At 36.0% G+C, this 18,546-nt stretch overlaps 1 protein-coding gene across 1 annotated transcript in view; it reads right to left on the reverse strand.

The window, feature by feature from the left end:
* RFX7 (regulatory factor X7) overlaps nt 1–18,546 on the reverse strand; it is a 158,066-nt gene that overhangs the window by 6,603 nt on the left and 132,917 nt on the right. The window contains exons 6-9 of the mRNA XM_017543383.2: nt 7,055–7,171; nt 5,656–5,740; nt 4,785–4,992; nt 1,562–1,857 (exon numbers count right to left, since the gene is read on the reverse strand). Coding sequence (XP_017398872.1) covers nt 1,562–1,857; nt 4,785–4,992; nt 5,656–5,740; nt 7,055–7,171 — 706 coding nt within the window. The remainder of the gene's footprint in view (nt 1–1,561; nt 1,858–4,784; nt 4,993–5,655; nt 5,741–7,054; nt 7,172–18,546) is intronic.

Here is an 18,546-nt window from a genome sequence, read left to right on the forward strand (position 1 = left end):
AAAAAAAAAAGAAAAAAAAAACAAAAAAAACCATTAAGTCACTTTTCAGCTAACAAGATGAAAAGCTTCACAAGTGTGATGAATATTTCCTGAAACAATGATTAAAGGGAATTATAGGAAGAAGACATAAAATCTTGAAAAACATACAACTATAAAGGTTACCTACCAGAATCTATGCAAAGATGGCTCACTGAGGGGAAACTGTCTTAAAATGTGTCTACCTTAAACGTCTGTAACTAAACCACTGCATATGAGATAAAAGTAGTATGTACCCCAGTTTGCCCTACAGTGAATAGTGCAGTTACCAGGTATTTCATGTTTTAATGACATGATGATGGTAATAATAGGAAAAAGAAAAACAAGATAAAATATCTCTTAAATATTATTATCAATAATAACATAAAGTACCAACTTACTATGGCATGATGTACTCTCATTTTAAAAGTTCCTTCATCATAACCTCAGTTGTGTGAGATAGTAAAGAAGAAGACTATTAACCTCTATTTGTAGATAAGGAAACAAACTGGCTAGCTAAAGAACTTGGCCAAGGTTCTAGTTCTGTATCTGGCAAGCCACAGGTAGGCCTACATTTAAATGTTATCAGTACATATTATAATTTTGCCCCATCTGAATGTTAAAAAGAAAAGCATTTAAATAAAAAAAAAAAGTTTGCAATTAAATTATCTTGGCTTGGCTGGATGCAGTAGCTCACCCTTGTAATCCCAGCACTTTGGAAGGCCAAGGTGGGTGGATCACTTGAGGTCATGAGTTCAGGACCAGCCTGGCCAACTAAAAATACAAAATACAAAAATTAGCTAGGTGTGGTGGCAGGTGCCTACAATCCCAGTTACATGGGAGGCTGAGGCAGAAGAATGGTTTGAACCCAGGAGGTAGAGGCTGCAGTGGGCTGAGACTGCAATACTGCACTCCAGCCTAGATGACAGAGCAGGCTCTGTCTAAAAAAAAAAAAAAATTATCTTGGCCTGGCCAGGGATGAAACAACTCTGAAAATGGGAAAATGACTCACTATTACATAAAGCTCTGAGTGGTTATGTGCATACTTTGCATGTCTTGGATCTTAATATTTTCAATAATGTTTCATAGCTCACTTTGTAATCAACAGCATACATCCTGAATAAGAGACAACTAACTGATGGGGAATCTGCCTGTGGTCACAAAACCAGTCTGTGGCTAAACCTATACTTGCCTTCTTTTCATCTGCCACTTTTTGTTTGTAGAAAGCCATTTATTTAGGGAGAGAAACAGCTAACTCTCACACTGAGTGAGAGAATCCAGAAAGATGGAATCCAGGAGAGGAAAGCAGCTTCCACAGAGTGGAAGGGAATAGAGAGAGATGGAGTTTAGGAGGAGAATACAGGCTTCCACGAGAGTGTGTGGAAGGGGACCCCAGAGGGGAAATCCAGGAGAGAGAAAAACAGCTTCCACGAAGAGAGTGTTCATGGAAGGTGATCCAAACATGGAGTCCCTCATCTGCCACTTTTAAGTAAACAATTGATTTCCCACAATCCCAATAAGGCCAAATACTATTTAATTATATTACCGGAATGGGACTAGGGACAGCTGCCACAACGATACCAATAGGTTGAGGAGAAAGGATTGAAGGATTTCCATTAGGAATATTAGTTACTCCATTGCTTGCAGCACTTTCTGATTTTTTTGCTGAGGATTCTCCTGGCAAAGGGGATTGTAGTTTCTGCTCTTGCTGCTTCTTTTGGATTTTCCGTTGCAACTGCTGTTTAGCATCAATTGGAGATGGCAAAGTCTTCACCTGAGGCTGAAAGGAATTACTTTCAGCTGTAGGTATAAAAGCAGAAGGCTGGGTAATTCCTTTAATTCCTGAAAATAAACAGAAAGGAAAGCTAAAATAAATACTCTCCTTTATAGCATGCAGGTTCCTTTGAATTTCTTTGAAAATGTAGCCATCTACTGGACAAAGCAACCAAAACAGCAAATTTTAACTCAATTTCTTTATAAAGCATCAAGTATTAGACTTTGAATTTATAAACAATTGTCAATATAGCTTTGTCATTTTACAATATGGTTCAACTAAGGTGATAGTTTCAGTTAACAAACAACAGGATTTAAAAAACAGTAGCTATGTCATAAATGTGAAGAAGCTAAGATAAATGCCAACACAGCATTTTTACTTTTTCTCAAAGGTCAGTAAATTTCCCTCCCCCCATTTCTAATCAGAAGTTCATGCATTTTCATGATTTTAATATTTAGCCCATGAGGGGCATTCAATAATTCAATAAATATTTGCTGAAGCCACTCCACATCTTGGAAAAAAATTGTATGGAGAGAACAAGTTTTTAATCCTACCAGAAATTCATGGAAATAGGCACTATTATTTTATTGCTACTATACAATTATTCCAGTATGACCTAGAAGAAATTAAGAAGCCGAATTTCTTAATAAGACTAAGGTTAAGATATTTCCAAAAAGTGTCACTGAGAAAACCTTTAAAACAGTAGTAAGATAAACATTGAAAAAAAGTAGACAAAATAAGGAAATTATAAATTTTAAGAAAAATTATATAAAAATTTTAGGAAGCTCTTTTCAGATTTAGGGTGTGGCATTGAGATCATTAGAAAGTAAGTTGTGCGTAGTAAAAACAATGACTACTCTTGTTATTTTATAGTAAGAAGAAAGGGGAGGAACAACTATCCTGCTGGTACACCTTGCCGCTTTTCTTTTCCCCATCCCAGTTTCTGCTTTTCATCATTCTGGTTAACAACAACTTGATGTGGGGAGCAGGAAATAGAGAACTAAGAGGCTATAACTCTCTCCCCACACTCAATAATGATGAGGATCTGTTGAACCCCTAACCCCTTAAAAAAAAATCACGATTTTTCCACTCAAATCCAACTCCAATTGTTTTGCCCCTTCCAGGCCCCGAGCCTCAGCCAATGGCTCACAGCTTGGCTATCTTATCCTTCCTGCCAGGGTTTTTAGACAGGAATGAGTTCCAAGCAGCTGACTTACAAAAGGACATTTGTAACACAACCTGTTCTTAATATGGAGACTATAAAAAACCAAATTCACCTTCAAAGGATGGAAATTAGTCTACTATCAAAGGTCTTTTTGAAAAATGTAGTAAGGGCTGAGATTAAAATTTTAAGAGACATTCTAAAAATGTTTTCAGTAATGATACAGTTGGTCAAGTGTTTATCCTCTCAGGCTGATTGCTTTCAAAAAGGGAAAAGAAAACTGTTCTTTATATATGTAACTTTTAGTACTTTTGTTAAAAAACTTACACCATTATTTACACTTATACCTTAAAAATTAATTCATTCAACATTTTCCTCAGTTAGACTTTGTGAATATTGTGAGAAATAGGGAAGAGATGTTTCTGTTCCCCATGATACCTCCTAAATCCTCCATCTGTTGAAGTGCTCTTCTAGGTATTGGCTGGGGTAGGAGAGAACAGAGCAAATTGAAGGGTTCGCTCCTTTTCAAGCTCATTCTACCATATGCCATTATGATATAAGTGAGTGAACTTGGGCTTTTGAGACAGACAACTTAGGATTCAAATCCTGGCTCCACTACTTACATGCCCATTGATTAGTTTATTGACCTCCCCAAGTCTATAAATTGGGAATAAATATCACCTATCTCACAGGACTGCTGGGGGAATTAAATGAGGTAACATATATGAGCTGTTTAGCTCGATAAGGCTGGTCAAGCATTCTCCTGCTTGTCAGTACAATGAATAAGCAGATTTAGGTCATACAGTTTACCTGTAGACAGGAAAAACTATATGACACATTTTTTTCTGAAATGGATCTTCAATTGATCACAAAATGAGAGGTTATACACACCCCTCCACCACATACTAAATGTAAACTAGAAGAAAATGGAGTCATTATTAATATGTAAAAAACACTAAAAAAAGAAGTGAAGTTAATTAAGAGACTACAGTTCTGGCCAGGATAAATCTATTGTAGGTTTAAAAATATTTAGAATTAACACTTAGAAGGACTGTCCTTGGAAAAATAAGTCTTAGATCACCGTATCACTCTATTTTTAATAGAAATCACAATTTTCTAGAATGATAATTTATTCACTCTACTTTAGGTTTATAAGATATAACTGAAGTAAGATATTTTAAAAAATTCATCAGAACTGATATTTTACATAACTATTAATTTAGGAAGAAATCATTCTAACAAGACTGTCAATTCCCAAAACTGTCGATTCCAAAAATTCCTCTTTGAATAAAAATAGTCATATGAATGCATATTAAAAAATATCACTCTTGTTATTTTATAGTAAGGCTTCTTACAGTTTTCTTTTTTTTTTTTATGAGACCAAGTTACCTCTCACAGTGTCTAAAAATTTTTTTATTTCTAAGCATTAGTTTCTGGAATAGGAAATGAACAAGTAATTTTAAAATTGAATCTTATTTTACTTCTAATATTTTATTAATTTAGATACACATATACATATACGTACAAATAAAAGTACATATAAACACATCCTATAAATGTAAAAATAGAAATATTAATAACATGTCAGCTGCAGGATCTAGTTTCATATGCCAGCAAAGCAATATACAGAAACATAGCATTAAGCTATGTTATAATGAAAAGATTATTATTTTGTTGGCTCAACAAACCCACCTGAATTTAGTGTTAAGTGGAGTAAGAAGGAACTCATAGAAGTACTAAAAGATGAAGTTCTTTGATCTAACTCTTCTTCTGCTACCAGTTCTAAATATAATACCTCTGTCCGTTGTTAGCTTGTTTATAGTAATGTCGTACCTGCTGGTGCTGCTGCCATTACAGTTAGAGCTGCCATTGACTTGGTGCCTATATAGTGACTTTTTACAAGGAAGCGGGCTAATTCCAAGATGTTGTCAAATGGTTGGCTTAACACTTTCTGGGCCCATTCACACACAAGACGGCAAGCAGAAGAGATAACTTCTTCATCTACATTTTGAAGCTGCCCAGAAGGTTCGGCTCCTTCCAACTAAGCAAAGAAAAAAGGAAAAGTTAACTTGTAAAATACGAGAGAAATTAAATTGAAGCACATTGAAGATAGGTATTCTTAATTAGAAGATATAATCTGAATCTATGGGTTAAAGCAGTATGAACTGACCCACTGGCAGACATATAAGAGGTTTGCAAATAAGAGACTCATACCCACTAGGGCACAGCAGTCAGCAGCCTTGCGAATATAACATTTTAAATGGTTTTTGAACATATATGAAGACTGATAGATACTTTGAATCTTCCTAACATAAATAAAACTATGCCAATAGCCATATATTTTTTCTAAAAAATTCCTATAAAACATATTACACTATGATTGACTTTTTCCTCTTTACTACAACACACACACACACACACACACACACACACACACACACACACAGTCCAAAATATATTAAGGAAATATGAGAAATCAGTAACTTCGAAACTTTGTTCCCCCAAATTTCATGTTGACGTTTCAGCCACTGTGGGATATATATATATATATATATATATATATATATATTTTTTTTTTTTGGCTTACTTAAATTGTAAAAGGCACAGTCTGTGGTCTTAACCAAATGAGACTTTGCAGGATACATTTCAGTGTTGATATAAAGGTACAGTTTTACTTATTAAAAAGAAAAGGCTGAATTCTTACCCCGTCTCCAGTTTTGTGAAAGTCAAGGTTGGGCAGTGTTGGCATATGAACAAAAGCTTTTTTTCTTAGTCCACTGTAGCAATATGTAACAAACAGTTAAGGTCTAAATATGTGAAATTAAATGAATTTCTTATACAGATTGTACTTTAGAATTAACCATATATGAAATGAGAATAAAATCAACATGAGATAACATCTGCTTTCTGAACTCTTCAGTAAGAATAACCTTAATATTAAAAACTTGGGACACTTGTACTCTTTTGAAACTGAAATACGCTTTTAGAATGTTAAATACTACTGTCTTAAATGAAAGGATTCTCATCTGTTATAAATTTTATGAATAAATGTTCCTAATATGCTGTGCCAGCCACCAGTAACAAACAGGTCAGAAGGAAAGGAATAGCCAGATGGAAACCTGGCACAGGGAAGGGAAACTTTAGCCCAGGGCACTGGGACAAAAACAACTCTTAAGAGTGTCACAAGGGCTTTAACCTTTTCATTTCTCTTTTTCCACTGAAACATACAGGATTATCGCCTGTAACACGCCAAAGACACATCAAAACATTTCTGTTTGCATTTGGGAAGCAAGAATAGGTCATGCAACAAGTGGTTAGAGAACCCCTGTAACCATTTTAGAAAAGTAAGTTTCTTCCCTTCCCCTTCTTCTCATCTCCTCCATAGTGGTTAATTTTATGCTCTGAAAAAAAGAACAAGAGCTATGGAAGGAGAAAATGAATGTAATCTAATATGATACAGAGACCCTCTATTTTACAATCTTCTTCTAAGAGGAGAAGGAACTATAATGAATTCTTAATTTTAATTTCCTTACTTCTGTTTGCTCCTAAGTATTCCTCCATCACAAGAAGGACCTTTTCTATACTCTGGCTGTAATTTTAATACAGGCTTTAAATGGATGGCTGAAAACTATTTGCACTGAAAGTTTAGTGTTTCCGTTACAGTTCCATGAGAAAATTTTTTGATTTTTTTTTTTTTCTTTTTTTTTTGCTAAGGAGATCCCATATGTTTCTAAACTGAAAGAAGAAAAGAAAATAAGCTAGCATCTTTCTCTACTTTTATTCATATAAATACTGAACATATGGCAGGCCTCAAAACTTCTTACTGTTAAAACAAAGGAGATCAGACCATTAATAATACTTTACATTGATAGAGTAAGGTAAAATCAATCATAATCTTAATATATGAATAAACCCATTATTTGCTATTTCTCTCACAGTGTGATAAATACCTGTGAAAGTTACATTTGCAATTCTACTAAATGTTTTTGGGTTACTTTTATTTGTTAATTTATTTCTAAATAAAGTTGCCAGTTTAACTACAACAGATGTTCTTACAAGTGAGAACATAGAGATGTTACTAAAACCATTCTGGTAAAGGATATTTAGATTTGCCTCTTGTGCCCAAACGACGTGCCTTCATATTTGGAAAGACGTTTTTCATGATCTTTCCAAAATCAGCAGCACTTAATGGATGGTAACCAAGATTGTCACAATAGCTCCTGCAAAAGAAGGAAAGGCCAATTTAGATAGAATTCAGAATTATATCACAGGGAGTGCTATTTCAATACAGTTTGATCCTTTTGACAAAGTGAAGCAAAGAATTTTTCAAGTCATTTACCACAACGTCTATGATCTTCACTCTTTGGCGATGCATGTTAACTCAGGTTTAGTTAACTGGCTTCACCCTCAGGATATAAAGTCATGCTTTCAATAACATTCACAAATCTTGCAGTAAGTTATAATGTTGGTACAAAGTTTTCTAATTACAACGCCAACCAGCACTCATAAATGAACATATCCAGTTCTGCCGGTAGGGCTGTAAGTTTCCCCGTATGTATCAGGCTTACACTGGGATAATTTCCAATATACATACCATGCACATCAGACAGAGATAACACTATTAGATGGTTTAAAATTTAGAAATGTGATATGTTTGAACTAAAAGGGACCCTAGGAATACACCAACACTCTCATTTTACTGATAAGAGAAAAAACAGAGGACAGGGAGAAGTTCTAAAGGTCCTAGTGTTCTTCCTTCTATCCCCACCAGCCCTAGTACTGCCAGAAAAAAATGTTACTTTCTAAGACAGTAACTTCAAGTGGGATCAAGAGACACACCAAGTCTTAACCACTACTGGAATCAGGTGTTCTGTTTTTCTCTAGAGCTGCTAGTCATAGGTAAAGTGTCAATCCTCTACCAGTTCAGCAGCAGACCAAGGCCACACCTCATTCTGGCCACCAAGGCCTTTGGAAGAACCACTACCTGTGAAATATGAATGAAGAGGAAGCCAGAGGAATTCCCTTTGTCTCTGCCTCATCTCTCATTTAGCATCAACCAGGACAGCTTCTTGGTGAAATCATGCAGAAAAGAAATGGAAATAACTGGGACACATGGTGGGCAGGGTGTAATGGAAATCGGGACTTGGGTCTTTTTGTAGATTGCTGAATGTTCTGACAATATGCCTCAAGTGACCTGAGCTCAAGAAATTAAGTTGGGAGAGATTCAGGAGGAGGCAAAGACCCCTGGGAGCCTTAATACAAAAAGAGTAAGTGTAGGTCTGGAGACAATGGTATTTCCCTTGTCTGTCCCTTCCCTATTCCCAAAACAAATCCTGCATACCATTGGGGGTTAAAAGGCAAGGAGCAGCCCAGCAAAAACATCACCAACAATGCTGAAGAGCAGGAAGAGAAAGGGGACTAACGTGTACTGAAAGTTTCCTATACGGGAAGTATTAGCAGCCTCATATTTAAATTGAGACTAAATTTGATACTTTGAGGGCTCAGGGGTCTTGCAAGGTTCAAGGTACAAAGTGAAGAGGTAACTATTTTTGGGTGCTAACAATGAAAATGAGTTGCATCAAATCAATTTCAGAAGCAAGTTAAATTAGTTCTTTATGGTTCAAACCAGCACAAAAAGAAAATTAGAAAAACTGTCATAAACATTAAAGAAACAAAAGACCTAAGAAAAAAAAGAAAGCAAAGAAGAAACATTGCGTCCCTGGCTCCTAAGACAGCACTGGCAAAGATGGGCTTAAAAAACTGAAATCAAATAAAGAGAAGCAGTGTAATGAGACATTTCAGAGATAAGATAACTGCTCTGTTCTCCCTCGGTGTTTCAGATTTTGATTTTTTTTTTCATTACATTAGTATACCAACATTTTTTACTTTGACAGAAGCTGGGTAGGAGAAAGGTTGGCAAAAGAAGTAATGTTAAGTATCATTGACCTAAAGAAATAAAGTGAGCAAAATTAATATAGCGAGTTTATCTGGGTCAAGGTTGAGGACTGCAGGCTGGTAAATGCTGAGAAGTGCTCCAGAGAAGAAAGGAGAGGCTCATGTTTTTTAAAGAAAACAGGACAAATTAGGAGAGGGGGCAATTATAAAAACTGTTTCTCAGGAATTCTCACTGGTATACAGAAATGAGTGATTAGTAATTGGCTCTACACTGTTGAACTATAGGGTCTGAGTTATGGTGCCCAGCATCTGGCATGGTTAGGTTAATTTATGGCTACTTGGTATAAAGTCCATACAACAGGCAGATTACTTAGCTCAAGAAAGGGAGTGAGACATGACTACTTTCACATTTTAATGCCCCACTGGGCCTGACAATTTAAAAGAGCTCACGTTCCTCAGATAAAAAGCTTCTTGTCTTTCTCAGTATCAAGATGACCAATGCCAAATTTGTTTTTCAAATACAATTTATATTGTGTGGTTATTTCACAAAATCATCCAATTCCATCTGGCTTTTGATACCTATTCTACTTTTTGGAAGGATAAATTACAACCACCTCATTGTCAAATACTCTGGTGGATAAATACTAAAAGTACTTTATAGACATATAAATAGCTGAAATTATTCCTCCTGAATCAGGTCAGAAAACTGCCGAGGATTCAAAACTTTATGCTTTGGTAACCATGTCAAACAGAAAATAAAGAAAGTGTCAATGTAAAAACAAAACAATATCTAGAATAGGTTCTCAATTTCTTTAATTTTGTGAAATGTTAGAATCAAAAAAAAAAAAAAAATCAAGAAGTTGTATTGTTCAACTTCCTGCCAGATGTAGAAATGGTCATACTCCTAAAGGATGGGTTACTTCACCAACGCTTCTCTGATGGGGAGGACTCTTTATTGTGAGCTGGTCTAGCCAATTTTCAGTGGTTATAATTTTTAAAGAAAAAGAATTCCAATAGGGTCCCTTTTCCCATTAAGAAGAATCTAGATATTCAATGATTCTTGAAAAAGTCGAATTTAGTAAGTGTTTACTTATTTATTCATACTTTTGTGCTATATAATAAACCATAGGTAATTCCAGGCCATGTGGAGATCTGGGTTAGGTTTACATCTTATTTTCCTGCTTTATAACTTTAACTGCAGATTAACCAAGCAAGATATGGTGTCAGTTAACTCTTAACTCAGCAGTAGATGATACTTACGCGAGACTCCAAAAAGGGCGAGGAACAGAGAATGTTCTGTTCACACACTCACTAACACACTGACGTCATTTTAAAAATGAGATCATTGCTTTTTTTTTCTTGCTATTTAAAAGTATGTTTTCAAGCCTGAAATTAAATCTAATATTCAATATGACTATGAACACATCACTCAAAATCCATGGTAACAATTCAGTCTTTAATATTCATTCATGCCATTTACAAATTTAATTGTACAAGTTAAAGGTAAACATTGTTTAATGGTACAAAAATATAAACAATGAATAACAACAGACTTATGGCAAAATATACTTGTGGGATACCTAACCATACCTGACATTTTTTGAGTGCTTTCTTTGTCTTAAACCATTTAATCTTCTCAACAACCTTAAGACAGGTAGTTTTATTAAACATACTTTATACATGAGGGACTTGCACAGAAAAGTGTACTAATCCCTTTATTTAATAGATGAGGTATTTTTATTATTAATAACTAAAAGCATACTGAATGAATAATCAAATAGACACAATAAAAAATGATACAGGGCTCAATAAGAAAAGAAAACTTCAGGCCAATATCCATGATGAAAATAGATACAAAAATATTCAATAAAATACTGGTAAACCCATCACAACAGCACATCAAAAAGCTTATCCATCACGATCAAGTAGGCTTCATCCTGGGAATGCAAGGCTGGTTCAACATACACAAGTCTATAAACATAATTCACCACATAAACAGAACCAAAGATAAAAACCAAATGATTATCTCAATTGATGCAGAGAAGGCCTTCGACAAAATTCAACAGCCTTTTATGCTAAAAACTCTCAATAATCTAGGATTGATGGATCGTATTTCAAAATAATAAAATCTATTTACGACAAACCCACAGCCAGTATCATACTGAATGGGCAAAACCTGGAAGCATTCCCTTTGAAAACTGGCACAAGACAAGGATGCCCTCTCTCACCATTCCTATTCAATACACTATTGGAAGTTCTAGCCAGAGCAATCAGGCAAGACAAAGAAATAAAGTTATTCAGTTAGGAAAAGAGGACATCAAATCGTCTCTATTTGCAGATGACATGATTGTATATTTAGAAGACCCCATCGTCTCAGCCCAAAATCTCCTGAAACTGATAAGCAACTTCACCAAAGTCTCAGGATACAAAATCAATGTGCAAAAATCTCAAGCATTCCCATACACCAGTATCAGACTTAAAGAGAGCCAAATCGAGAACGAACTGCCATTCACAATTGCTACAAAGAGAATAAAACACCTAGGAATCCAACTAACAAAGAATGTAAAGGACCTCTTCAAGGAGAACTACAAACCACTGCTCAACGAAATAAGAGAGGATACAAACAGATGGAGAAACATTCCATGCTCATGGTTAGGAAGAATCAATATCGTGAAAATGGCCATACTGCCCAAAGTAATTTACAGATTCAACGCTATCCTCATCAAGCTACCAATGACCTTCTTCAGAGAGCTGGAAAAAACCACCTTAAACTTCATATGGAACCAAAAGAGAGCCCGCATAGTCAAGTCAATCCTAAGCAAAAAGAACAAAGCTGGAGGCATCACACTACTGGACTTCAAACTATACTACAAGGCTACCATAAACAAAATAGCATGGTACCGGTACCAAAATAGAGATATAGACCAATGGAACAGAACAGAGGCCTCGGAGGCAACAACACACATCTACAACTATCTGATCTTTGACAAACCTGACAAATACAAGCAATGGGGAAAGGATTCGCTGTTTAATAAATGGTGTTGGGAAAACTGGCCAGCCATGTACAGAAAGCAGAAAGTGGACCCCTTCCTGACATGTTACACTAAAATTAACTCCAGGTGGATTAAAGACTTAAACAAAAGACATAACACCATAAAAACCCGAGAAGAAAACCTATGAAAAACCCCTCAGGACACAGGCATAGGCAAAGACTTCATGACTAAGACACCAAAAGCACTGGCAACAAAAGCCAAAATAGACAAATGGGACCTAATTAAACTCAGAGCTTCTGCACAGCAAAAGAAACAATCATTAGAGTGAATCAGCAACCAAGAGAATAGGAAAAATTTTTTGCAATCTACCCATCTGACAAAGGGCTGATATACAGAATCTACAAAGAACTAAAACAGATTTACAAGAAAAAAGCCCATTCAAAAGTGGGCGAAGGATATGAACAGACACTTTACCAAAGAAGACATATATGAGGCCAACAAACATATGAAAAAATGCTCATCGTCACTGGTCATTAGAGAAATGCAAACCAAAACTACACTGAGATACCATCTCATGCCAGTTGGAGTGGCGATCATTAAAAAATCTGGAGACAAGAGACGCTGGAGAGGATGTGGAGAAATAGGAACACTTTTACACTGTTGGTGGGAGTGTAAATTAGTTCAACCATTGCGGAAGACAGTGTGGTGATTCCTCAAGGACTTAGAAATAGAAATTCCATTTGACCCAGCAATCCCATTACTGGGTATATATCCAAAGGATTATAAATTGTTCTACTATAAGGACACACACACACGAATGTTCATTGCAGCACTGTTTACAATAGCAGATTTGGAACCAACCCAAATGACCATTGATGATAGAATGGTCAGGGAAAATGTGGCACATATACATCATGGAATACTATGCAGCCATCAAAAACTATGAGTTCATGTCCTTGGTAAGAACATGGATGAGCCTGGAAAGCATCATTCTCAGCAAACTGACACAAGAACAGAAAATCAAACACTGCATGTTCTCACTTACCGGCGGGTGTTGAACAAGGAGAACACATGGACATAGGGAGGGGAGCATCACACAATGAGGTCTAGGGGGGCGTGGAAACAGGGGAGGGACACCAGGGGCTGGGGAGTTGGGAGGGATAACATGGGGAGAAAGGCAGCAAACCATATTGCCATTTATGTACCTATGCAACAATCCTGCATGTTCTTCACATGTACCCCAAAACTTAAAGTGCAATAAAATATACATAAAAAAAAAAACGGGATACTCCACTGACCCCACAGAAATACAACTACTATCAGAGAATACTATAAATAACTCCATGCAAATAAACTAGAAAATCTAGAAGAAATGGATAAATTCCTGGACACATACACCCTCCCAAGACGAAACCAGGCAGAAGTCGAATCTTTGAATAGACCAATAACAGCTTCTGAAATTGTGGCAATGATAAATAACCTACCAAACAAAAAAAGCCCAGGACCAGATGGATTTACAGCCAAATTATACCACAGGAGCCGGTACCATTCCTTCTGAAACTATTCCAAATAAGTGAAAAGGAAGGACTCTTCCCTAACTCCTTTTATGAAGCCAGCATCATCCTGATACCAAAAACTAGCAGAGACACAACAAAGAAACTTCAGACCAACATCCCTGATGAACATCAATGCCAAAATCTTCAATAAAATACTGGCAAACTGAATCCAGCAGCACATCAAAAATCGTATCCGCCATGATCAAGTCAGCTTCATCCCTGGGAAGCAAGGCTGGTTCAACATACACAAATCAATAAATGTAATTCTTCAGAAAAACAGAACCAATGAATAAAAAACACATGAGTAACTCAATAGATGCAGAAAATGCTTTCGATAAAATTCAACATCCCTTTAGGTTAGAAACTCTCAATAAACTAGGTATTAAGGAACATATCTTAATAATAAGAGCTATTTATGACAAACACAGCCAATGTCATACTGAATGGGAAGCATTCCCTTTGAAAACCGGTACAAGGCAAGGACTGTCTTCTCTCACCACTCCAATTCAAATAGTACTGGCAGTTCTGGCCTGGGCAATCAGGCAAGAGAAAGAAATAAAGGACATTTAATTAGGAAGAAAGTCTAATTGTTTGTTTGCAGATGACCTGATCCTATATTTAGAAAACCCCATCATCTCAGCCCAAAAACTCTTTAAGCTGATAAGCAACTTCAGCAAAGTCTCAGGATACAAAATCAATGTGTTAAAATCACAAGCATTCCTATACACCAACAACAGACAAGCAGACAGCCAAATCATGAATGAACTCCCATTTACATTTACTATACAGAATAAAATACGTAGGAATACAGCTAACAAGGAAAGTGAAGGACCTCTTCAAGAACTACAGACCACTGCTCAAGGAAAAACAGAGGACACAGGCAAATGGAAAGACATTCCATCCTCATGGATAGGAAGAATCAATATCATGAAAATGGCCGTACTGCCTAAAATAATTTACAGATTAACTGCTATTCCCATCAAACTACCACTGACTCACAGAATTAGAAAAAACTACTTTATATTTCATATGGAACCAAAAAAGACCCCACATAGCCAAGACAATCCTAAGCAAAAAGAACAAAGCCAGAGGCATCAGTCTATCTGACTTCAAACTGTACTACAAGGCTACAGTAACTAAAACAGCATGGTACTGGTAGCAAAACAGACAGACCAATGGAACAGAATAGTGACTTCTGAAATAAGACTACACATCTGCAACCATCTGATCTTTGACAAACCCTACAAAAACAAGCAATGGGTAAAGATTTCCCAATTTAAGAAATGGTGCTAGGAAAACTGGCCAGCCATATGCAGAAAACTGAAACTGGACCCCCTCCTTACACTTTATACACAAATTAACTTGAGCTGGATTAAAGACTTCAATTTAAAACCCAAAACCATAAAATCCTAGAAGAAAATCTAGGGAATACCATTTAGGACATAGGCATGGGTACAGATTTTATGAAGAAATTGCCACAAGCAATTCGAACAAAAGCTAAAATTGACAATTGGGATTTAATTAAACTAAAAAGCTTCTGCACAGTAAAAGAAACTATCATCAGAGTGAACAGACAACCTACAGACTGGGAGAAAATTTTTGCAATCTACCTATTGGATAAAGGTCTAAATTCAGAATTTACATGGAACTTAAAATTGTAAGATAAAAACAACCCCATCAAAAAGTGGGCAAAGGACATGAACAGCTACTTCTCAAAAGAAAACATTTATGCAACCAATAAACCTAAGGAAAAAGCTCAACATTACTGTTCATTAGAGAAATGGACATCAAAAATGCAAACCACAATGAGATACCATCTCATGCCAATCAGAATGCCAATTATTAAAAAGTCAGGAAACAAAAGATGTTGGCGACGATGTGGAGAAAGAGGAACACTTTTACATGGGAATGTAAATTAGTTCAACCATTGTGGAAGACAGTGTAGAGCTTCTTTAAGGATTTAGAACCAGAAATATCTTTTGACCCAGAAATTCCATTACTGGGCATATACCCAAAGGAATAGAAATCATTCTATTATAAAGATACATGTTTACTGCAGCACTATTCACGATAGCAAAGACATGGAACCAACACAAATGCCCATCAATGATAGACTGAGCAAAGAAAATACGGTACATATACACCATGGAACACTACACAGCCATTAAAAGGAATGAGATAATGTCCTTTGCAGGGGACATGGATGATGCTGGAAGCCATCATCCTCAGCAAACTAATGCAGGATCAGAAAACCAAACACTGCATGTTCTCATAAGTGGAAGCTCAACAATATCAACGCACAGACATGGGGAGGGAAATAACACATACCATGACCTGTTGGGAAGCAGCAATGGGAGGGAAAAGCATTAGGACAAATAGCTAACACATGCAGGGCTTAATACCTAGGTGATGGGTTGATGGGTGTAGCAAACATGGCACGTTTACCTATGTAACAAACCTGCACTTTCTGCACATGTATCCGAGAACTTAAAGTAAAATAAAATAGCATACTCAATGCTTATATTATAATCAAAATTACATCATAATCAAAATTACATCAGTAAAATGTTTCTAATATTTACAAAAATAATTTATTAAGAATGATCAATTTTCTATTAAAAGGCCTCTTAAGACTTACCTAGACCCATAATGTTATTTTAGTGAGTCTTAGTATTCATGTATTATAAATGACAATAAAGGATATGGGAATTTTGGGAGGTCCCAAAGACATAGTAGAGTTACACTGCCTTAAAAGTATTAATCAAACCAAACATTTGGTAGATAATCTGAAAGACAAATGAGGTAAAAGTAATGCGGTCAAATATCTTATTAGCCTGAACATTACAAAGCAGAAAAATTATTGAAATTCTCTTTTACTTTTAAGGAGTAATTAGATCTTAATACTCTGGAGAGAAAACTCTTTCAAAGTGGCTGACCCTAACCATAAAGAAATCTGTCTTTTTCAGTTGGGTTTGGTGGCTCATGCCTGTAATCCTAGCACTTTGAGAGGCTGAGGTGGGTGACTGCCTGAGCTCAGGAGTTCAGGACCAGCCTGGGCAACATAGTGAAACCCCGTCTGTACTAAAAACACAAAAAAAATTTAGCCACGCATGGTGGCAGGCACCAGTAGTCTCAATTACTTGGGAGGCTAAGGCAGGAGATTTGCTTGAACCCAAGAGGTGGAGGTTGCAGTGATCTTAGATCACGCCACTGCATTCCAGTCTGGGCAACAGAGTGAGACTGTCTCCAAAAAAAAAAAAAAGAAAGAAATTTGTCTTTTTCATAGTGTTCTGTGTTTTGGGCAGAACAATAATATAATATGCATTAACAATTTTGATAGTACTGCTAGTAGTAAGCTGGTCTTAGACTAGGATCATACTAATATGCTGATCATATTGAAACTCACCAATAATACATTTTTTGTAATAACTACAGGATGAACAATATATCTCAAAGATTACTCTGGCCGAATTCAAAATTAAAGAAGAGTTAAATTATGTATATATAAAAAACTATCATGTATGACCAACTTAACCAGAACTTGCCTTTATTTTCCATCATTTTGGTTAATAATCCTATAAAAAAGATTCAGTCATGGTGAATCGTGATTGACAGGTTAAGAATCTCAACCTGAAGTTTATAAATTATTAATTAAAAACCCATAGTTTATGAAGTCATCTGATAAATCCTCAACATTTAAAAAAGAAATTTGCGTCTTTAATCTCAGTAAAAAGTAAATCTTAAAGAAAGGCTTCTTATTATGGGCCATTTTAAATGGCTCCTCATTTTAACAGAAGCCATTTAAAATGACTACTCTTTTTTAATTTTTACTTTATTTTTCAGACAGTCTCACTCTGTCGCCCAGCCTGGAGTGCAGTGGTGTGATCTCAGCTTACTGCAATCTCTACCCCTGGGTTCAGGCAATTCTCCTGCCTCAGCCTCTGGAGTAGCTGGGATTACAGGTGCCTGCCACCATGCCTGGCTAATTTTTTGTATTTTTACTAGAGACAGGGTTTCGTCACGTTGGCTAGGCTGGTCTCGAACTCCTGGCTTCAGGTGATCCGCCCACCTCGGCTTCCCAAAGTGCTGGGATTACAGGAGTGAGCCACCTTGCCCAGCTAAAATGACTATTCTTTTTTTTATTGTATGATTTCATTTATATGAAATATTCACAGTAAGGAAATCCCTACAGACAGAAATATTTGTAGTTGACAGGTGTGTGGTGGAGGGGGAAATTGGGACTGTCTGCTTATTGTATTCAGGCTTTTAAAAAATGACTACACTTTTGGTGAATTTAGATTGTTATTTTTAAAGCGGAGACACATATATATGTGATAAATATATTGATAATACTCTGCATATAATATGAGCTCTATTTGTATACATAGTTTCATTTTTGGATTACCTAAGTTCTCCTTTGTTTTCAATTAACTGCATATAAAATGTTCGGATTTATGATTATCAACAGTAACTACCTACAGATTAAGAATTAACAAACATTGAAAAAGGGGCCTTGACCCAGTAAATTCCTGAGTAACCATCTCTCTTCTCTGATTTCCATCCAGATCAATTTTACTACACTTAGTTCTGCAATAGTTGGGAACATTTCTGACATCACATTAGTAAAAGGATAAATTCAAATTTTAACAAGGCTGTATACCTGAAAAAAAAAAAAGCCAAGAGACTCTAGTGTCATCTGATATAATCATACCATTTTGTAGACGAGAAAACTAAGGAAGAGAGGTAAAGACGGTTTGCAAGGTAGTTAAGTAAGTGGTTCTTTACTGATGACTCAAGCAAAATTTCACGCAATGAGTACTCCATACATCCTCCTATCTAGCAACCAGTATTGACTGGTTGCACTGTTACATTTTCAAAAGGTTCCTTCTGAAGAACACTGATCAGTCCTCAATTTTAATTTTCTGCATAAAATCTTAATAAATACATGCAGCTGTAATATACACCGTATGACATTCTTACAGAATCTGTGTCAGTAGAAAATAAGTGAGATATAGTAACCTACCATTAATGAATGTATAGAAGAGGTAAGAAAAATGGACAGAGACTTAAATAGGTTCTCCACAGAAGACAGTACCCAATTGGCCCAAGAACATATGAAAAAGGCACTCACCTTTATTAGTCATCAGGGAA

The sequence above is a fragment of the Cebus imitator genome, unplaced genomic scaffold (genome assembly GCF_001604975.1).
Source record: "Cebus imitator isolate Cc_AM_T3 unplaced genomic scaffold, Cebus_imitator-1.0 Scaffold154, whole genome shotgun sequence".
Lineage (NCBI taxonomy): Eukaryota > Metazoa > Chordata > Mammalia > Primates > Cebidae > Cebus > Cebus imitator.